The sequence below is a fragment of the Diaporthe batatas genome (genome assembly GCF_019321695.1).
Source record: "Diaporthe batatas strain CRI 302-4 chromosome Unknown Contig00008, whole genome shotgun sequence".
Classification (NCBI taxonomy): Eukaryota; Fungi; Ascomycota; class Sordariomycetes; order Diaporthales; family Diaporthaceae; genus Diaporthe; species Diaporthe batatas.
The window spans coordinates 403,983-425,787 of record NW_025408555.1 but is presented as its reverse complement, the minus strand read 5'-3'; the positions used below and the strand labels follow the sequence as shown (position 1 = coordinate 425,787).

At 55.6% G+C, this 21,805-nt stretch overlaps 5 protein-coding genes across 5 annotated transcripts; 3 read left to right on the top strand and 2 right to left on the bottom strand.

The window, feature by feature from the left end:
- The first annotated feature begins 70 nt into the window (after positions 1–70).
- Positions 71–1,060, top strand: KVR01_007311 (copper metallochaperone ATX1). The gene is made up of 2 exons (XM_044791026.1): positions 71–551; positions 663–1,060. The coding sequence occupies exons 1-2, from the start codon at positions 461–463 to the stop codon at positions 830–832; spliced, it is 261 nt and encodes an 86-aa protein (XP_044643564.1). The 5' UTR covers positions 71–460; the 3' UTR covers positions 833–1,060.
- Positions 1,061–4,834: 3,774 nt separating this feature from the next.
- KVR01_007355 (uncharacterized protein) lies at positions 4,835–6,928 on the top strand (the record flags this gene model as incomplete). Its single annotated transcript, XM_044792086.1, has 3 exons — positions 4,835–4,876; positions 4,906–5,098; positions 5,216–6,928. The coding sequence occupies 3 exons, from the start codon at positions 4,835–4,837 to the stop codon at positions 5,728–5,730; spliced, it is 750 nt and encodes a 249-aa protein (XP_044643608.1). The 3' UTR covers positions 5,731–6,928.
- Positions 6,929–7,533: 605 nt separating this feature from the next.
- Positions 7,534–13,136, top strand: KVR01_007629 (uncharacterized protein). The gene is made up of 2 exons (XM_044788060.1): positions 7,534–12,031; positions 12,122–13,136. Exons 1-2 carry the CDS (start codon positions 9,308–9,310, stop codon positions 12,191–12,193), a joined length of 2,796 nt encoding a protein of 931 aa, XP_044643882.1. The 5' UTR covers positions 7,534–9,307; the 3' UTR covers positions 12,194–13,136.
- Positions 13,137–13,270: 134 nt separating this feature from the next.
- On the bottom strand, positions 13,271–14,035 carry KVR01_007546 (uncharacterized protein; the record flags this gene model as incomplete). The annotated part of the gene is made up of 1 exon (XM_044786542.1): positions 13,271–14,035. The coding sequence occupies one exon, from the start codon at positions 14,033–14,035 to the stop codon at positions 13,271–13,273; it is 765 nt and encodes a 254-aa protein (XP_044643799.1).
- Positions 14,036–17,741: 3,706 nt separating this feature from the next.
- Positions 17,742–19,418, bottom strand: KVR01_007550 (uncharacterized protein; the record flags this gene model as incomplete). The annotated part of the gene is made up of 3 exons (XM_044790235.1): positions 17,742–18,678; positions 18,732–19,178; positions 19,240–19,418. The coding sequence occupies 3 exons, from the start codon at positions 19,416–19,418 to the stop codon at positions 17,742–17,744; spliced, it is 1,563 nt and encodes a 520-aa protein (XP_044643803.1).
- Between the last annotated feature and the right edge of the window lie 2,387 nt (positions 19,419–21,805).

Genomic DNA, 21,805 nt, shown 5'->3' with positions numbered 1-21,805 from the left:
CACTGCAACTGCACTGTGGCATTTCTAATCAACCACCCTTTTCCTCGCCCGGCCCCCCTGGCAAAAAGTGTCTCAGCTTGGACGGTGTGAAGGCCACGCGTAGAAGGGGGGATATATAATCAAGACAAATCCCATTCTGGTTCTTTCTCTCGAACCTCTATTCCGAATGAGTATTTGAATCGCCCCTTTTCTACTGAAGAACCACCACATCACGCCAGGTGCAGTGCAGAGAGAGTCTATCTGCAAGCGGACAACTGCAATCTATACTTAGCACACGTTACCTACGGCACCTACCCCGCGACCCCACCACCACCACCCGCCCGAAACACCCTTGTGGACAACGACAGCTCTCCCTTTCCTCTCCTTGCGACTGCGACACACAACTCTCTCCCTCCACGAACCCTACCAACCACCCAAATCCACCAACACACCCACACATCACACCAACACACAATCCGCAATGGCCTCAACACACACCTACAAGTTCAACGTCAGCATGAGCTGCTCCGGCTGCTCCGGCGCCATCGACAGGGTGCTCAAGAAGCTCGACGGTAAGCCGTTGCCCGCCCCCCCTCGCGCCCCCTCCCCCACCAAAAACCCAGGACAACACACACACACATACACACATGATAGCTAACGCGGCAAAAAAAAAAAAAAAACAGGCGTCGAGTCGTACGAGGTCTCCCTCGAGAACCAGACCGCCACCGTCGTCGCCAAGGACGACCTGCCCTACGAGAAGGTGCTGCAGACCATCGCCAAGACGGGCAAGAAGGTCAACACGGGCGAGGCCGACGGCGTCTCGCAGAGCGTCGAGGTCGCCGCCGCCGCCTAGGGGGGTTTTGTCTTGTTTTGACGGGCCTGGATGGCGCCGCAGGAAGGAGAGGGAGGATGGAATGGGTGGGCGTCTCGTCTGGCAACCAACCACAGACTGGACTGCCGTTGTCAAGACGTGGGTTGGGTTTGGATGACCCGGGGCAAATGATAGGGTCTCGAGGGGGTTTAGGCCCATGGGAGCGGATAGAAAAGAGCTTGATAATACCGATACCTGGTTAACCTTCCTACCTGGGCTCTCCATACCCTGGGGGACGTCCCCATTCGAGTGCGCTGACACGTGGATGTTGCCGCGCTGGTCGACGGCGGATGCGCCGCGCCCGGTCTGGGGTTATTCTTTCTGTCTCCGTGGGAGCACCCTCGGGCACGGCGCAACAGGGAGACATGCGCGCAACTGGCCAGGCTGTCTGTCTGTCTGTCTGTCTGTTGGTGACCTTGGTGCTGAGGACATCGCCAACATGTCCAGGAGGAGGGGAGGGGTGAGCTCGCTCGGTGCTTGGTCCTGCGTATCGCGGCGCCCCGTCCCCAACAGCCTGGACATCGCATGCGGAAGGACACGCGCTCGAGGCTCAGACTGCCTCGGCTATGGCGAGGAAGCCTACACACATGGCGGAGGAGGTGGTGAGTTCCCCCGGGCGGCGGCGGCGGCGGCGTGTACTGCATCAACGTGCCGGCAAAACTCCAGACAACACGCATGCGCCCCAGACAGCATGCAGTAGACCATGCAGCCTCCGTTCCTGCAGCCTACGGTTCTTTCCGGGGCCCTGGGAGTGGCAAGACGTCCAAGAACGCATATGCCGTCATGTTCGGCCGAGAAGAGCTGGACTTCCCGTGGCGCACTGCCGCTCGTGTGAGAGCCGAGGCCCTTGGTCCATCCATGATGATTGATGTCTGCAGTATGATGGCACTCAGATCACGACGACGAGGGAGAATATGCATTCATCGGCGTCACAACTGACCACCGGGGTGGGTGGCAACATACACGAAACCACATAGACGTAAGCATAGGTTGGTGTGCCATCCCGAGGGCTGTCTGGCTCCCTGGCTCCTAAGGCTGATGATGATGATGTTGATCCCGAGGAGACCCCGAGAGCGTCACGGGTGATCGACATGACCAAACACACACCCACACACACTTTTGCATTAATACACAACCGCAAAGACTAGCGATCCGGTGATGCAAGGGCACGGAACCCAGCATCGAGCCTGCCAGGAGGACAAATACATGACCAGGACAGTGAGACCGGGCCCGGCATCATCGCCCCCACCCAACCGAATCTCGGCGCCGAACCCGGCCCCGGAACTCCGGGCCCAGGCGCGGAAGCGGAAGCAAACCATCCAGTCCAGTCTGGCAGGGGATGGACGAGAGCTCGCGACACCGACAGCATCTACGACGGGTACTCCTTTTCCTCCTGGTTCGTCTCCGCCGTGGGGCACCCAGGCAAGTGGACTGTTTGATGCGCGTCGGCAAGAGGGCAACACGTTCCCCGCGCGGGAACGCTGGCGTCGGCGCTCCGTTGCGGCTCTCCCGTCCACACAAGCGGGCGGGCGGGCTACCTTTGAGAGTATCCAGCCCAGCCAGCTCAAGCGAGGCCAGGCGGGCGCAAAGCTGAGGGGATGAGCGACTGGGTTTGTGTACGATAATAGTAATCAACGGCCACTACCCAAGAGTGGACGTTGATCAAGTTGGGGTGGAGCCACGAGGGTATGAACACGGCGCGCGGACCCTCCCAGGGGCCTTTTTCGCCTAGATACGTATGTCGCGAAATCTTACCCACTCACTAGCTTTCCTATATGGGAAGCTCCGTATAATGTCTGTTTGCTGGATCTGTTGGCGTGCCTAGGTTGGCCCGTGACTTTTCGCAATGTCTCGGAACCGTTGATCTCAATCCCTCCGCTCCGCGAGATCATCCCGGGTGCTCCGTGCAGACACTCGTTGCTTCTTGGGGTTGGGCCCCATTGTCCGACACCTACCACGGGACGCATCAGCCCTGTGTTTGCGTGCCTCAGTCCCTCTCATCCTACTAATGCTCATGATGCGCGCGCTGTCGCTCAAGATCTGCGTCGCTACCATCTCCATCGTAAGTCCTGCTCACTTCTCGGGGGAACTTTTTCTGTTGGGGCTCCTGAAGGAGGCCTACCGGCGGGTCCAGCCAGCCGTACCCGGTTTGTGATTTGATTCCCCACGTGTGAGTACGCACGTACTGTAGAGCGTGTAAGTCCGAGCCAGCCCAACTAGGTGGAGACAGAGATGCGCGCAAGGAGAATTATTCGAGCTTCCTGCTGTTGTTCTCGCTTGAGACGGCCGCCGTCTGGGGCCGGTGGACAACTCTTCACGGTCGGTCCTGTTGGTGAGTGGAGGAGTTGGTTTGTAGTCCTGCCTAGGTAGTGTTCGGCGGTGCCATCATCCTCATTTGGGCGTGCCCAGGGCGCAAGCGTCACTCACACAGACACGTCCCGATACCCATATCCATGCACCCCCTCCCATCCTCTCCACTCGAACAATCCCAAGCGCTGGCTGGGAGTGGCCCATGGATTTCTGTTTTGGGGCTGGTGGGCTGGATGGATGCGGGCAGGGGATTTGAGGTGACGGCAATGTGGAACTGGAGAATGGGTCACACGTGATCTGGACGTCTAGGAAGTGAGCATGCGGGCACGGGCGCTGGCGCTACGGAAATGGGGAAGGGGGTGGGCGCGGACATGGCATGGGCAAGATTTGGTAATATACGGTTATCTTGGTAAGGACAAGGGTTCTGGCAAGTTGAGATGAGATGTGCGTGATGACTTGAGGTCTGTGTGTTTTGATGAGTCGAGGGAAATAACGATTGGTCCGGGCGTGATCTGCTCTGTTTCCTGCTCCCGGGCTCGTCTGGCGACTGAGTGTTGGAATTGACGGGGGCAAAAGAAACAGACCAACGAACAGTGCCGTGATGAGGTGCCGTGGCTTGTCCGCTGGTCCGTTGACGGGTCGCGGGCATTTGAGTGGCGTGCGTGCTTGAATAGCCAGTCATTATTTGTTTCATAATTTTCTTTAGGCTGTGAAGTTACCATCGATGGTGTTCAATTGCAGCCTGAGACTCGTCGCGGTTTCTTTTGCCCGGATGCAGGCGCGGGAAGGGGTGGCGAGGCCCGGGCGGCGACTACTTGTACGTCAGTAGAACCAAAGTTGACTGGCTGACTGGCTCGTCTATGACATGCATATAGACTACGCGATGTCGACGTCGATTGTGGGAATTAGGGGTCCAATCCACTGGGGGGCGGAAGTGTCCCGCCCCTCTCCGTATGTCGTGTCGTGTCGCTGGCTGATGTGATGCAACAGTAATTTAGCGTCCGTCTTTTCCTCGGAGGCGAGACTTGCCTGGCAGCCCAGCCTGCCCTGGTGCCCTGGTGCCCACATCTTGGAGATTTGGAAGTGTGAGTTGCATCGCTTAGACTAGCCTTGTGCTCCCGTCGGATGATCCCCTTGTGAATTCGGTTACGCTGCAGCTCTTGGGATGGGATGGGACGGGCAACGGGCCAGTGAGGTGTACAGTGACAACAATTCTTTTTGCCACGGAAGAGCTGGCGGCCGATACACTACAGGTTCGGCCGAGGACAAATTAAGACTGCGGCCCAGCAGCCTTAGATGTTGGCGAAACGGACTGGACGGGGGCGGGGATAGATTCCCGTCCGGGAAGGCCATGGACGGGAAAGCGACAGCCGAGCCGAGAGGCCGGCACAACCATGGCATGGCACGCACTTGGTTTTAAGCATATCTGGGGGCAATCTGGCACCTCGGTGTGATGGCGATGCCATCTAGATGTGCCTGCGACGCTGCGTCTCTTGCTGCTTCTGGTGGCGTCGGGTGGCTGCAAGAGGTTACAACACTTGGTTGGCCCGTGGACCCCGGCAGTGTGTATTTGATTTGGTTGCAGCGCAGGGCAGAAGAAGACACCCAGAAGGAAAAGCTAGGGCATTGGAGATCAGCCCCAGCAAAAGCAAACTCACAGAAGCAAAACATGGCATGACACCCGTGCCGAAGCCCCATCTTAGCGCGTGGGGTCCAGTCGCTTGCCCACGGCCGGAGGAGCTGAGGCGCAGATGAGCCAGCCCTTCAAGAAAATGCCGCGCGCCGAGGCCTATGCCCTACGGCGGCAAATCCGGATTTTGGGGCCCAGCACTTACTTGCTAGCTGATCACGGACGGGCGGATCACCCCGCTTCAACCTGCCGTGGTGCTGCTACCGTGGTGCTGTCGCCCAGTGGCTCCGGGGCCTTGCGTGCTGCCTGTCAGTGTCAGTCATGACTTGGTCAGTCCCCCAGTAGCCCCCTCCCCCCATCTCGGCCGTGCCAGCGGCGCTGATCATTCGGGCCGGATGGGACGGGGGCGGGTTCATCAAGAAAAGCAGACAAGTCTTTCAGGGGCACGCCGCGACGTTTGACCATTTTAGGCGGCCGCCTGCATAGGACTGGACAGGACCAGTCCCTGCATGCAGTGGGCTGGTGCTGCGACTTTGGAGCTGGGCCTTGGAGGGGGTGGCCGGCTCCGTGGCCGCAGACAGCACGACGACGCACGACCTCCCGCGCCCCCAAGCTTCAAGCTCCGTTGGGCCTTGTTCCTGGGCAGCGTGGTATTAGTCCTGGGGTCTTGGGTGACAGGGCTCTGCAGCGGTCTAGCCTTGTACACCAATGCTATGAGCCTATGGCACATGTTGGGAGCAGTAGAAGGGATGACACACCAGAATGGGACCTTGTGGTAAAGGCCACCGAGGAAAATCTCTTTTCCTCGTGTCCCATTGCTTACATGAGCAAGAAGGATCGAAAGACGGTCGGGGAGGGGAGGCCAGCGGATGTAACGTCAGTCAGCGTGTTTGGGGTGGAGGATCGCGTGCATTATGCTTATTGGCCCCTACTACCCTAGGGTGCTCTGCCATGAACGACTCGATACAACGTGGGGCCGTTAGCTGAGGGTTCGCAACTGCATGACCAGTGATGTTATCGATCTGTACGTGAGGGACGCAATAATAGCATGTGCGTGGTAAGCGATGAGTAAAAAAAGCCCAAGCTGCTCAGCTGCTGAGCAGGCGGGTCGCACGCCAGTCATCCATCCCAAAGTCGTCCCAATCAGCTCGAAGATGAGCGCAGCGGGTGAGCAATGTGGACACACACACGCGTTCGGCGGCAAGTACGGGTCAGAGTGGACGTATCCGGGCGGGCGTGTCAGCGTCGTTGAGAGTTGAGAGCTGGGTTCGCGCAGGGGATCGGCGGAATTGCCAGAGTTGCTTGATTCAACCATGCGATGCGAGATGGGGCGAACGGTGGGAACGTGCTCGACAGCAGAGTGCGATTCGGAACGGTGGGCGTGGGCGGCGTGGGCGGCGTGGGCGGCGTGGGCGTGGTGGGCGTGTGTGCCTGTGGGGATGGAGACGGCCGGAGATGGGGCAGCGGCAGCTGGAACAGGACTCTGCAGCCGAAATCGACGAGCATCGCATCATGAGGTAATCTCAGGGTCTGGCGTCAGCCCTTCTGGTCCAGCCGGTCCAGCCTGTCCAGCCTGTCTGCCTGTCTGCCTGTCCGGCTCTTTCCCAGGGCTACCAGGGTCGGCCAGGTTGGTGATGATATGCGCCCTGCCCTCAGGCAATGCAACTAAGGCCAGCCCGATTTGATAATTACAGCGTGGTTTCATCGCGGTGGAGATAGCTCGGGGTGTTCCAAGGCGGCTTGGGAACGCTGCGGCGATGCTCGAGGGACCAGGCAACCAGGGCTGCCGCTGGCAGGACGGTGGGGGGGAGAGCCCTCGCAGGCTCGCACCCAGGAGCCTAGAGGGAAATATTCCCGCAGGTTCAGACTAGCCATGTGGTTGGCAGGCATTGGGGAAGCCACCTGGTGACAATTATCAGATTGTCGGCCAGAACGCAGGAGATTTCCGGGCTCGAGGGCGGCGTGCCAAGGCGAGTCAGAAGCAGTTAAAAGTCCAGGGCCCCAGAGAAATCATAATCCCGGCCCGTCCAGCGTTGCACCGAGAGCTGAGGTATTATGGGGCCTCGGACGGGCACTTGAACTGTGGGCTCGAGCTGGACTACTGTAAGAGGAATGGAGGACAGGGGCGAGGTGACATTGGTGTATAGGTGAGAATGGAGGGGGAAAAGTTAGAAAAACAAGTTAGACACCACCATGGAAGGACGAGAGAAGACGACTGGAAGAGTCGCCCAGGCACCTGGCGAGGCATGTATCACGAACCTAGGTCGTCAGGCAGGAGACAGATAGAAGACAGAGATACAGACTACCACCTGACCTGACTGACTGCCCTCTTGGGAGCAAGTCTTGGGCTGGACTGCAGATGTGGAGCCCGACATTTTGGAAACGGCAGCAACTCTCAACGTGCCTTCCTCTCGGTCGGGCTCACTCGCTGAGCAGGTACCTGGACCTAGGTACCAAGCTCCAGCTCGGACGGAGCAGGAACAGAGCATCCATCTATCTGCCAGTCTCCTCACACACACACACACACACACACACGCACGTACACACACCACCCCAAAACCCAACACCCAGCCAGCCAGCCAGCGAGCACGGCTCCGGCCCCACACCAGCCCAGTGTCAGTCCGATGCTGGGACCTGCAGAAGCTTGATGGCCACTCACCCAGCCATCGCAGAAGGGATCAGCACTCAAAATCACTCGTCCATTCCACCGAGCAAGGGCTCGACACTCAGGGCAGGTATATACCCACAGTATACCGCACCAGATTGATACGTGCAGCTCAGCAGCAGCCCAGCCCAGCCAGAGCAGAGGCCCAGCTCGACTCGACTCGACTGAACTCGATTCAATTCGACTCGGCACACGACACACGACCGGAACGGGTTGTCAGGACCGGCCGATCCAGTCCAGGGATATACATTTTTTTCTTGCCTCGCCCTGCCTTGCTTTGCTTCTCCTCTGTGGTGGCTCGAACCTGACTGACTGGCTGACCGACCCAACCGACCGGCCTGACTTGACTCTGGGCCATTGAGGCCTCGTTTCCTCTCCCAAGTCTCTTTCTCTCCCAGTCCTCGTCCTCGACCGGCCCCACACTCCCTCGATACCCAGTCCAGTCCCCCCGTCCCAGTCCGGAGGGCGGGCGAAAGTCTCATCGTCTCATCTTGTCAACTCGACCACTCGCACCTCCATCTCATCTCCCTTGTGCATGTCCAATCTCCAACCACGGCTGGCCATCGACAACCTGCGCGGGCGTCAAATCATCACAACCTCCACAGCACAATTTCTAATTCAAGCATGATCGGCGCGCGTACAACACCCACGAGGCGCACAAGAGATTACGTGCTGATTTAAACGTCTCCGCCGGGGCTAGGCGCTCAACGGCCACCACGGGTCTGCTACGCCTGCACAGCTTGCCCTGCTTGTTTGGTCCTCGAACGGCTTTCTCCGTCGCCTACCACACAATACCGCACCACTACCCTTTTTTTAGCCCTCCCTTGCTTGACCTCTCGGAGCCGAACTGGGGCAGACAGGGCACACACGCATATCCTCTTGTCGCACACGCCCACGCAGACGCACCCCAGGACCAGGGCCAGGGCCGGATCCAGAGCCCACCCAGAGCCCAGAGCCCAGAGCCGACAGCCACTGCAGCTCCAGAGCCAAGCCAAGCCCCAGACGGCCGCACCACACACGGCTGCGCTCCCAGAGGCGGGAGAGCTTCAGATACCCATCATATTATTATCCCACGCACACCTCTCACCCGTGTACACGCTCTCACACACTCGCACACTCACACTCACGCACACACTCGCACACTCACATATCTCTCTGCCAGAGATATCTTCATCCTCACCCCTCCATCCCCCTCTCTGTCCTCCCTACCCTCGTATACCCGGACCTTCAGACACATATACTTCCTCGGCCACATACACTTGCGACCTCGACCACGACAACGACCAGACCGCGACCGCATACACCCTCGCGCCCCCGTACACGATCCCGTCTTGCGCTAGGAGCCTATTGTCAGCTCCCTCACCACCCATCCAGCTGCCAAGTCGTCGTGTCTTGCGTTACCCTGCCTTACCGTCGCGTGGTGTAAGACTTGAAACCCCGACCACCACCTCCGTCATCGACCGCTCCAGGCATAACAATCCTGCGCCTTGCTGTGCATCGGCCTGCATTGTCGCCGGACCGCATTATACTTGCACTGCATAGCTTTTTTGCACTGCACTGCATTGACTGCACCCCTTCGGAATTGTACTTCTTGGCGCCCACCTCACCCGAGCTCCAGCCTTTCCAGCATTGCGGTGGACCGGCTTCACATCTTTTCTGCGGCCTGCTTTTATTAATCTCGGACCGTTCTCAGGAACCCACCAGCAAGGACCTCGGCCGACCGAAACCTGGGCGCTCAATTGAGGCTGCGCTGAGGCTGCACAGGCGCTGTCCGTCGCACACAAAAGCAGCTCAGGCTCGGACTCGAGCCAGTCTCCCGCGCCCGTCCAGTTGGCATCGGCGCCCGACGTGCATGATCCCGGCCCCAGTCCAGCGTCCCGATTCGCATACGCCCCGCGGGCTTGATGCTCTCTCGCCACTCACAAGCATGGCAACACCAATACCTGGAGTCCAGGTCCAGGTCCAAGACAATGGATCCGGCTCCGCCTCTACCACCACTCCCACATCGACAACGGCAGCCAGCGCCCCAGGCTTCCCGGTCCACATGACAGAGCGGCCGGCGCCTGTCGCCAACATGGCGTCTAACATGACCACTATGGTCTTCGACGGCCCCGGCTCGACGGGCAAAGCAGTTAAACGGCCCCGCCCTGTCAAGAGCTGCAACTCATGCCGCCAGCGCAAGCTGCGCTGCGATCGGACCTGCCCCTGCTCGCAATGCCAAAAGTCCAACCGCGCGTGTAAATACGCAAATGAGCATGAAGTTGGCCCAGGGTCCGAAGGCTCCGACGTTGAGGCCTCTCCCAGGCCCGCCAAGCGCCAGTACCGGCCGGCTCCACCATATCCACTGGATGCACCATCACCACAGCTGCAAGCAGGGCCGGGGCCTATGGGCCTGGGGCTAGGACCTGGGGCGGCAGTGAGTACGGTCGGAGTGGGCGAGCAGCAGCCTCGTGGCTTGCCGGGGTCGGTCCTCGAACAATTCGGCACCCGTCTGGAGCGCTTGGAAAAATTCGTCTTCAGTTCGAGCCCCGCCTCTACTGCCGGAGGAGCCGCACATGCACCGGAATGGGGCCCGTCGCGGAACCCCTACTCGGCTTATGCCGCAGTCATGGGGTCGCCGACCACGATCCGGAGCCTGAGTGTCAAGGGCAACCTGCGGACCCGATTTTTCGGCCAGAACAGCACGAGGGTGCTGCTGAACCTATTTGACGAGGCCAGAGAGTTCATCTTCAGCAAGTCAAGAGGCGGCGACATCAGGATGTTGTTTGAGCAGCTGCACAAGGTGCACCGCGCCTTGCAGGAGGAGAACAAGCGGGCGCTCGCGCCAATCTCAGTCTTCACGGACTCGATGTTGCCCGTGCAGAAGAGGATGGCCGACATCCTGCCGGGTAGGGCAACTTGCGACAGGCTGCTGGACGCGTACATATCCATGTCCGAGGGCATCTATCGCGTTGTCCACGTGCCCTCCTTCAAGGCGGAATACGAGGCATTCTGGACCCAGGCGGGCGTGTCAGATGGCTTCCTCCCTCGCCTGATGTGTATGCTGTCGCTGGGCGCGCGGTTCGAGACGGAAACGCGGGGTCTCAGTCACGATCGTGCCGACGGCATCAACGCGCCGACCGCGTGCGCCCTCACCAGGGCGTGGCTCGATGGGCTCCGGGGCAAGCAGCTGGTAGACATGGACACGCTGCAATGCGAGGTGCTGCACCTCCACGCATCGCGCATGATGCTGTCACGCAACCAGGAGTCGTGGGCTCAGCTGGGCTTCATAGTGCGGATGGCCATGACTATGGGCCTACATCGCGACCCAGACGAGTTCCCGCAGATAAGGCCCTTCTACGCCGAGCTGCGGCGACGTCTGTGGTACACCATAGCCGATATGGATGTGCACCTTGCGCTAGCCTGCAACCTGCCTGGGGCTGTCCGTGAGGGCGAGTACACGTGCAGGCCACCGAGCAATCTCGACGACACCGACATTTTTCCCGAGATGAAGACCCTCCCACCATCCAGGCCTATCGACGAGTACACCAACACGCAGCTGCAAGCGTACGCCTCCCGGACACTGGCTCACCGCATCCGCGTGTCGACCATCATCAACCGCCTGGACACGATTCGCGACTTCCACGAGGTGCTTGACTGTGGCACCAAGCTGGAGCAGCTGCTGGACGATGTCAATCACTTGTTCCCGCGACGAAACCAGACACTGGACCCGCGGGCCAAGTTCAATGACTGGCGCATGCGCGCCCTGCTGGACATGCATGTGCGCCGGCCGCTGCTGGCGCTTTACCGGCCTTTCGCCTTGAGCACAGTCGAGTGCCCTGCCCACATCACCACCAGCTACCTCAAATCCTCGATGACGATGCTGACCTACATGGACGAGTTGGACCCGCGCATGCCGGGTTTCGGTGACGTCAGCCACATGTACCACGTTGTCCTCAAGCACGATATCATGCAGGCTGCATTTAGTGTCTGCCACTTCATCAAGCTGGCCGGCGAGGAGCAGCAGCAGCATCTGGCACGCCAGCAGCAGCAGCACTTCGCTAGCCAATCGCATCAACAGCAATCACGCAACCCTCACAGCGCAACAACCTCGCCCACGGCCACAGTCAATGGCCAGCTCCCGAGCCCAGACGCACACAGCCACGCGCGAGATGGAGGGCCAATCGGTGGCGGCGGCATCACCTTCAACAACGCGCTGGACAACCACATGGTTTGGTCAACCCAGGGGATGACACGCGCTGTTCAGAACACCCTAGACAGCTTCGCGGCGATGGTCAAGGACGATCCAGCGTGCGACCTGCTCAAGGACACGGTGGTGCTCGCAGTGGTGCTTGGTTCCGTAGCTGGTGGGACAGCGGACGAGCGGGCGCATCGTATTGCGAGAGGTGTCGCCCGCATTGTCGATGCCGGGTCCGCAGCACTTAACGCCACCCCCGAGGCTATTGCTAGCCTGCCTGGGCCGCCTGGCAGCGGAGGGTCCAACAGTGCCGGTGGTGTCGGTAGCGGAGCAGGAATACTTGATGGTGGCGCGTATGGGTCTTCTGGTAGTGGGACCATGGGGTACAGCCCTACCACTGTGAGTGTTGCCTCCATGCTCAGCTCTTTCTGCAGTGTAGCTGCTGCATATTGAACGCTGGTTTTGCTAACCTGTCTGGTTGCTCGGCAGTTCTTCGACGATTTATCCTACTGGGATATGGACCAGTGGGATCTTGCCACTGTCCCTGTCGGCTTGAACTAGACAACCGTCCAACTCTGCATCTATATTGGAGAAAAAGTGCATGATATTTCTTTTTTTTCAAAGAGCTGGCAGCATCACATTGAAATCGACTATAATATGCGACGAAGAGAAGGACAGCTTGCGGTGTCACTGCGAGGCTGGTGTTACATCATGGCAACACGATGCAAATCAGAAGAACAGGGGGCAACGTTGATATTTCGCCGTGAGCGGGTCGGAACATGAGCGATGCTACGTCAAACCTTCACGATTCGACGTAAAGATGCGGGCGATACAACTTTTATCCGACAAGACCCAGCCGGTTGTCACGTGGGCGAACAACGTTTAGCAGGCCATGGCTGAAACCTAACTGACTTTCTCCTGGAGAGGCCCTTATGCCATTCACATTGGAGGGCCGAAGCAAGAATGAAGAGCGCTGCCCAATCTGGCTGCTAGTCGATGTGCTCTGGGAAAGATGGGCCTCGTATGGTGGGCGGGTCCGGTGTGCCGGACCAGAAGTTGAGTTGAAAGACTCAGCGCCTGGTCTTTGAACCATTTTCGATCATTTACAAGTACTTTCTTTTGGGCCGCGGTTTTACTCTCTCGGATTATTCTTTACTTGATACCCCTATTCCTTGAACCCTTCAAGTTTCTTCACTTCTTCCCTTCTCTACTTTCAACTTCGATACCATTCTCTTTTTCTTCCCACGAAAAAAGATTCATACCCACCCCAAGGTGGTGGCCGGTCGGGTCTGGTTGGGCTGGGCATACTTCGGGGCATGCATTTTACGTTGTGTATTCACGGGCAGAGAAAGAAGAGTTTTAGATATCCATGTTGTTTTGCTTCCAACGCTTGTCCATAGACCTCCTGTCTGTCCTTATCCGTACCCTATATACCCTTTTCTTTTAAAACCTTGTTTCCGATGTACCATCTAGAAGAGAGAAGAAAAACATGGCCTGTCCAACGAACATACGTCTGCATGAATCCGTGATACTCATTGCTCAAGGTATCTTTGCCTCGTTACCCACGCGTCGCCACGACGCAGACCATAACCAAACAAAAGAGAAGGCGAGAAATCAGACAATTGAATATCACACAAATCAACCAACAATGATCGGCGCCTTCCAGTCCCAATCCCTCTTCTCCGCAGCGTCGACCAGAAACTTCGCCACAGCGCCCCGCGAGATGGTCGCCATCACCCCGACCGTCCCGTCCCCGCCGAATACCTTTGCAGCGCCATCGCCCTCCTCGACAAGCCGCGTCGGCCGCACGAGCACGTAGGGCACGGCCCCCGCCGCGGTGCCCTCGCGCTCCTTGCGCTGCCGCACCAGCTCCTGCTCCACCGCGTCGTGGTCCTCGTACGTGTACACCATGTTGCTCTTGCGGAAGAGCAGGCGCAGCACGCAGTTGGTGTTGGCGGCCGAGGAGCCCGCGCCGAGGGCGGACAGGGCGACTATCTTTGGCCTCTTATCGTTGTTGTTGGTCTTGGTCTTGGTGTTGTGCTCGTCCAGCGCCGCTAGGAGCCCCGCCATCGCGTCGGCCATCATCCGCGGCGGGGAGTCGGTCGGGTCCACGGCCGCGAAGGGGCTGTCGCTTGTGCGGCGGGGGTTGAGGGTTGTTATCACCACGTCCACTGGGGCTTTCTGGGGTGTGGACAGCAGGGCCTTCAAGATGTCGGATTTGTTCAAGGGTGACCCCTGGATGATGGTCAGGTTGGCGGACGACGGGTGTTTGGCGACGGCTGGGTTGGAGGAGAGGGACTCTGGGTTGCGGGCTAGGGCTGTTATGCTGTGGTTCCGGTCGAGGGCTTCTTTTAGGACGAGGAGGCCTGTGCGGCCTGTTGCGCCTAGGAGGAGGATCTGCATTTCGGTGGTGGGTTTGGGGGAGGGTTTGTTGGCTGGTGTGGTGGTTGGTGAGGAGGTGGTCGTGATGTGGTGGTGTGTGGTGTGGAACTGGTGAGGTGAGGATTCGTAGTGCTGCTTCAGAAGACAAGTCTGGGATAGATAATTGTATCGAGATCCTTGAGGAGGGATTTATTTCTTAAGATTTGTTTAAATGAGTAGTTATCAAGGACACTGTCATCTTATCCTGACAGCGTCTTACGCCTTTTATGTGCTCGTGCAAGTCCGGCTCATCACCCGGATCCGAATACCATGCCTTGCTGTCTCGGCCGAGACTTACAAATAATCCCAGCAAAAGGATCCACTAATACCATAAAAGGATCTAGGTTCGCTCTTAGCTGGGCGCCAGCCCGTCGTGACTTGTCAGCATTCGTTAGGCACCCGTTTAAGCAATTGTTTGGGTTGGTTCATGTGTTGCCCGGACCCGAGTCGGGGCCGGATTGATTCACGATGCGCCTGGTTTGCTCCGCTCCACTCCGGAGCCGAGTCTTTCGGTCGAGTGAATCCAGTCCTGCGCACGGTGTAGCGTCGTCGCTGTGCAACGATATGGATGAATTTGTAATGCGCACGAATTAGGTGTCAAAATGGCCTCCCGTCGATATTCCAACGTACCACGGCAATTAACCGCTTAATTTCATCGTTCGGGCTCATCGTGACGGGCCATGCGGCACGCCTCGACGCTTCCCGGGTAGACGTACTACTATTATACTTCCAGCGCGGCCATGTCGAAGCAAGGAAGAGAGGAAACCTGCGAAAAATCAAAGTCTAATGTAACATAGCCATGAGCCTTAGAGGACGCTGTAGGTCATCTGTGTGCAGTCCTGGGCAGTCACCTACCTCAGCCCCCAGCCGGGTGCGGGCATAACAAACATTACACATGTAAGAGAAGGAGATCAATATGAACAGGGGCCTTTATACAGCCCTGAAATTGATTACTCGACGACTATTAATTCATCACTCATATCCCACCCTAAGTCACCAAGGGAAACATATAATTAATAGTAATATTGGCACAAGCTACATCTATGATTCCCAAACAAAATTCCATCGAATGTTTTCTAAGTCCTTCCGTGGCGAAATTGTAAGTCTTATGTCCTGCGTAGGCGTTGGGATACTTGTCGATACATGGTGCTTCGTCTTCGGTCTTTTCCATATTCCTTCCAATGGCTCCAGATGATATTTCAAAATCATCACGACCAGGACAATCATGATTTCTCGCAATGCAAAATGTCTCCCGGGACAGAATGCATTTCCTCCACCAAATGCCGCCACTCAGAAGAGGCCACTCGTCGACCCTGTTGTTTGAGCTTCAGGAAGCGGCTCGGGTCGAACATCTGTGCCGTCGGTCCCCACGCAGCCCATTTTGATGTACAGGCGCAGCAGGCATCACGAGTGACGAGCCTTTCTTGAGGAGGTATGTGCCGCCACGACTGTCTTTAACAATGGTGTCCTGGAGTACAGATCTGGCATGGGCGGCGTGACTTTGAACGCGAAGGACTTCATTCACGAGAGATTCGAGCAGGGGGACCGCTTCTATGACCCTGGCGATGTTGACAGTCACAGTCAAATCTTCTGCAACACCATCAAATTTTTTGAAAGCCTCGGCTTCAATACCATGTCGCAGATCGGCCAAGAGCGATTGGTCCGAGAAGACATACCATAGTGTCCAGAAGACCGCGGGTACAGTATTGACAAGAAGTCCTGTACAGACCCCCAAATCAAACTGTGCAATGTCTTTCTCTGGTACTCCGTGTTTGCGGTTCACCTCATGCCGGGATTTGATGTGATAAGAGGCTGTCTCAAGTCCCCCTAAGGCGTAGTATTTGTCGAAAGCATTAAAGAACGTTCGCCTCCCTACGCTCCCTTTGGGTGCGATGTATTCGGAGAATATCATCAGGCCTAGAAAGGCGAGGTCTTTGTCAAACGCCCTGAGTCTCCATGTGAGCGGCTGGAGCTAAATTGGTAGGCAGATCGAGTAGGCAATGACTCACCAGAATCCTTTCATGACCTTGGGGTCTCTCATCGGGTTTAGCGGTCCGTAAACTGCATTACCTAGTACTGGCTAAGGTGATGCACTGGCGTGTCCATTGGAACACAGAGATGACGTCCCCGTTGGCACTCAAGTTCAAGTCGATCATATGTACGAAGCTCCTTAGGAAATATTGGGACATCTCGGTGAGGTTGGCGCCCGGCATGAGCGACTGTTTTATGGCTTTCATCGTTTCAGGGCGGAGGCTCACGACCCCTCTTTCCTCGAGCAAATTTTCCGACAAGAGGTCTACAGTATGCTCACTTGCTAAGAGGATTCGTTTGTCAAACTCGACAACATACGGTGCAAATGATACCACATTGGCGCGCCTGTCGCATACCGCTACCAGATCTGGAGAGGTCACCACGTACGTCTTCCCTCTAGGAAGAGCTAGTGTAAATGTTGGCTTTTTGCACCTATGCCTTTGACCAACACGTAAATCAGTAAAGGTATTTGATACGGAGGCAGCCGGACTTCAGACTAACGCGACAGTAGAATAATATTTTGTGCCATGGCGCAAAAGTCCAATGACATGACCGATCACCGGGATTGCGGGTCTCATCAGTGGCGGTTCCTGTGCATTGTAAGGAAAGCCCAATGAGCGGTGGATAATGTATAAAAGTAGCATCAGAAGGACGCTGATTCCTGGTATAAGCTGAAAATACATGCTGAGGGTGGTGCGGGCGGTATCAAATGGTATCGAAGTATTTGAAGCAACAAATGCCGAAGGGACTTTTTCTGGCCTCGAACACTTGAGTGAAAGAGCATCGGGAAGACGGGGAGACTTGGAGAAACTGCGAAAGATGCTGGGGACTGCTGTGAGCCCATAAAATTTCTCTGTGGCCTCTGGGCTTGGTTCTCAATGAGATGAGGGCATCATCTCCTGCGCCATGCGGCCTCTTCATGCGGCCTCGTCCTTGTCAGTGACCGCACAACAGCAGGCAACCGATAACGTAATGTGACCTTCCACATCGAGTACACATTTCTATTCTGGTAGCATACCACTGATTGAGATCTTGTCCTGCTCTATCACACAGTGCGCACACTACCTACATGCAAAACGCAATGTAGCTGTGAAATTGGTGTCTTGGCCTAGTCTTTCCAATAGCCAAATACGCCTCATATATTCAGCGGCTACAAAGCCCCAGGCTGTGCCACTTGACTGCAGTAGCCTCTGATTGCAATTGAAGCACTTGAGAAATGGTAAAGTGGTCCCGTTCCTTGGCGTTCAAACCATTCCGGGATTCACTTTGACGACGCCATCTCCAATTTGTGCGATCGTTGCGCGGAAGATGCCGCGAAAACATATCTTGACATGGCTGAAAAATTCTGTTTATTCCATCTTCCGTCTTAATCTACAGTCCGGTCACTCACGTGGACTTCAAAGTCACTGTGCTACCGTCGAGGGCCGGCACCAGATTCGCGATTCAGGGCTCACATAGGGGCATTCGCGCGTCAGGTCCAATGGAATCTTACATTGTGAAGTATGATGCCGTAGCTATCCAAATCGGGATGGAAGTCTTCCATAGACGATTTTCAGAAGTGTTACTTGTCATTCGATGCTACGGCAGAGATGAATTCTATCATACCCATGTCTGAATTTCCGATGAGGGGTGTCATATGAAGAGTAAGTCGCGTAAATCAGTTTCCGGAATGCTCGATGTCCTCAGAAACAATGCCTATGGCTTCATCTGAACCCGTGAAAGTGACTCGCCACTTTCTGGTTGGGTCTCTGGGCCGAAGTTCAACATCAATATCGCTGTCTGGAACAGCGAATCCTGCCTGAATCGGCGAGTTCTTGGACGTTGGCTCAATCCATGCACCCCCATTTCCTGTGGCCACAACATCGAACTGGAGCACTAGTAATGCTGCGAGGGCCATTATCTCGGTGCTTGCGAAGTGCCGCCCTGGACACAAGACGTGGCCACCACCAAAAGATCGGAAGGCCACCCGATCATGTTTCCTTTGCCCTGGCTTCCTAGCAAAACGCAGATGGTCAAATGTGTTGACATCTGGTCCCCATGCTGAGGTATCTGTATGCTGGACTGGAGTCGGAATCATGAGAAGGCTACCTTTCTTAAGGAGAATCTCATCGTTAAGAAGGACCTCTTCGAGAACCATGCGTACTCCTGGGTTGACAGAATGGACGCGTAGAGTTTCTTGGAAGGTGCTCAGGAGGATTGGACATGCCTTCCGGATAGCAGCCAGGTCAATACAGTTGCAGTCATCGTCCTCGTTGACTGTCACCATAGCTGAAACCTCTTTCCGAACATCATCCAAGACCTTTTTATCTGAAAGTATGTGAAAAAGAAACCATAATGCGCACGGCGTCGAGTTACCGAGCACTGCAAATGTGTTACCGAGTTCGCCACGACCAAAGTCGTCCAGGCTAAGTCCCCACTGTTTGACGTGATGCTCGAAGCGCATTCGAACGAGCCCCGACGCGGTCTTATACCCACCCTTCCGAGTGTAGTCAACCAGGGCTGCGGTTGCTAGTTCACGCGCCCGATAGAGCTTTGGGAAGAAGACTGAAGCCAATGGAAAGACAGATAGGGTCAAGAAGCCCTTTTCGAACGTCCTGTAATTGAATCTCAGCACATTGACAGTGACCATTACATTTGTTGCACTTACTTCCACGCTTCTGCAATCGAAGAATCACGGTATGGGTTCTGAGGCCCCCAGACAGCTTCTGTTGTAGACTTGATCATGATGCCTCTCGCCCACTCCATCAAGCCTGTTTTAACTGCGGTGCCATTGGCCCTCAGTTCATCCATGTCTTGGGCAAATACCTGTATTGACCTCCTGTTGATCGAATCAAGCTCCTTCCCAGGTCCCATTGCCGTCATTATATACTTGGGCCAAGTGAGACTGAATCCATGCTCGCTGGTCAGATCCCGATGCAGCAATTCGTTCCCTTGCTTGCTAATGCCAACAATAAAGCCAGCATCCGCAGAAATAGCCGCAAAGCTGATGGAACGATATTGCTTCTGCAGAGCCGGAATGAGTTCTCTAGAGTTCACCACGTAGATTCGTGAAAATGGCAGCCTGAGAGTGTGTATTGGGAGCTTGTATGTGTCTCTGTTGAAAATAGCGTCAGATCCTGGCAGCAGTCTCAGCCGAAAACTACATACTTAAGTACCTTAGGCGAACATGAAAATCCGATCTCTCCCTGATCATTCCAACTAAGGGGCCAATAAAGGGTATCCCAGTCAATATCGCTGGTGGCTCTCTCCTATCCTGGGTAAGATAGAGGACGAGACGAAGGAAGACATAGACCGCTGTGAAGCTACCCAGGACGACAAGTAGAATTGACTGCATGATTGCCGGAGTGCTTGAAGCCTTCTTCTAGCTGGAGTTCTCAAATCTCGAATGCTTCGAGGTTGAGCAGAGAAAGATGAAGCAGGGAGGAACTGGAGAGCGGGGGCGCGCTGTTCACCAGCTCATGGTGACACAAAGAGGCCGGGATAGTTGGCGATCGTTCGATTTTGAAGCAGTTGGTTACTTAAGTATGTTGGTCCTGCAATGGATGCGACACAGGGGCCACCAGGCTGCTATGCACCTGTCCCCACAGTGCGGGATGGACAATGTCCGTGCAGCTGCACTGGACGCGCAACTCGCATGTCTAGATGCTGGAAGAAGCAGGAGGTGTCATGCCTGTGATGACCTCGATAATGCCAGTCTTCCGATATCTCCAGTGTTGGTGGGGCCTTCGACTGTTCCTGGCTTTCCCGTTCTTATGATACTTGTGTCTTCGGACGTATGCGGAATACAAACAAAACCAGCTAGGTCAATTCTCCTACTCCTTCAATTTTTGGTCTGGGTTCGCCTCGATTCTCTGCTGCTCACTTCGATTCCCTGCTCATACTGTTGTGTTCAATCGTCAAATCCGCAATCCAAAGCGACATTTTTTGTTCCTGCGACCATGGATTCTGCACAGCAAAGCTCAGAAACTCCTCCCGCGCAAGTTATCCCAACCAGCAACAATAATATTCTAGCCCCAGCATTTTATGTAAGTCCTACTCTATGTTTTTCAGCCACTGAATGGCAAGGTAAGCACGACGATGCTGTTTTGTTGCTCTTTCTGATGATTCTAAACTTCGGACTCAGGCTGTTTATACTTTAAATATTCAAATTTTAAAAAATAAAAGTATTTATAATTATAAGAGAGTTATTAAGAAAAGTTAGTATTAGGTGGATATATAAAAAATACTAGGTAGGTGGAGGTTAAGGCTGGGTAGGTGGATGCTGGCTCGGTGGGATGCTGGACGGTATCTTGGTTTGAGTATCATCATGCTCTTCCATGGACTGGTTTGTCAAGAAGCGGGCTTAACTCAGTTGGGAGAGTGTCAGACTGAAGCGTACTTCAGTAAGAAAATCTGAAAGTCGTGTGTTCAATCCACACAGGCCGCAATTCTCTTTTTGTGAAATTTTTCCTGCGTGTGGGGGCAACTAATGCCCACATCGCGAGGCGCCAGGGGTGCATGACACATCTCCCGAGGTCCACATGCTTGAAAGCTTGGCGGACCGTGTGTCCCGGGTCGGTTGCATGACCAAACTTGCTTTCTGATGACACCTTGGCCACCCAACGTCGAGAGCTCATCCTTCCCACAGTGCGGTGTGGACAATACCCATGCAGCTGCACTAAACTGAAGGTCAAAAACACCAAGAACCTAGTTCGACTATCTTTTCCGTGGCTCTTAACAGAAGTCTTAGGACTTAATTTGGGTTCTCTCTGCAAATTTTAACATCGCATTGGCTATGCCGAGCTCTGCCTGCTTTCGACGCCTGCTTTCGACGCCTGCTGTTGGAAAACCATTGCCTATCCTTGGCGCTGTTCATGCACAATTCCGAGGCTGTGTTGATACAGCTTTACGTCCCATGCACTGAAGACAGGTCTGAGGCAGAGAATGATGCCGAATTCTGCAATGCGAGCATGGTGGGCACACACTTGAAGTGAGCACAATGACTTTTAGAGCCTCATTTACCTGCCCTTCACCTCATCATCTGCAAATGTTTTCAGTGAAGGTCAACAGGCAGAATTGAATCAGGTGACCACCCGAAGTTCGCCAAATGCAAGCTCTTGAGGCCAGGCCGAGACATACGAGCGGCAACCGCTGTACGGGGCGATGGCCGACCTCAGGTGCTCGGAAAGCAATGTGCGTCACTCCTGTTCAGCCACGCAGAATGAACCTTGCCAGCGGTGAAGTCCGAGTAAGTTGGGCTCTCATGAGTATCTAGGCGGGGACTACCACTGCTTGCACAAATATGACACGTATCCCGCTTCCAAGGTTCGGAACCATCCCCCGGGAAGTTGGCGTTACCCTGCTGTAAGGGTAAGCCCAATCGAGCGACTTGTTGGTGGCCTCTCGCATTCTAACCGAGTGCGGCCCCAACAGCTGGGTCAAGGGGTTATATAGTAGAATCTGCAGCAGCACGTCTTAAGTGGATTCCATGGTTCTTCGGAAGCCGACTCCCAACTATTGGCAACGGAATCCTCGCCTCTTATCGTTTACTGCCATTTACAGGCCCACTTGTTTCTTTACTGTCCATTGCATATCATATTTTGCCTTTCAAACATCGGTCGGGATGATTTGGGATATGTCGTTGGCTTGGTGCATGGTGCTGCTTGCAGCATGGGTCACCCTTAACCTGTCCGCGGCCGCCGCCGAGTACATGTTGGTCAGATTCGCGAACATGAAGGCCAG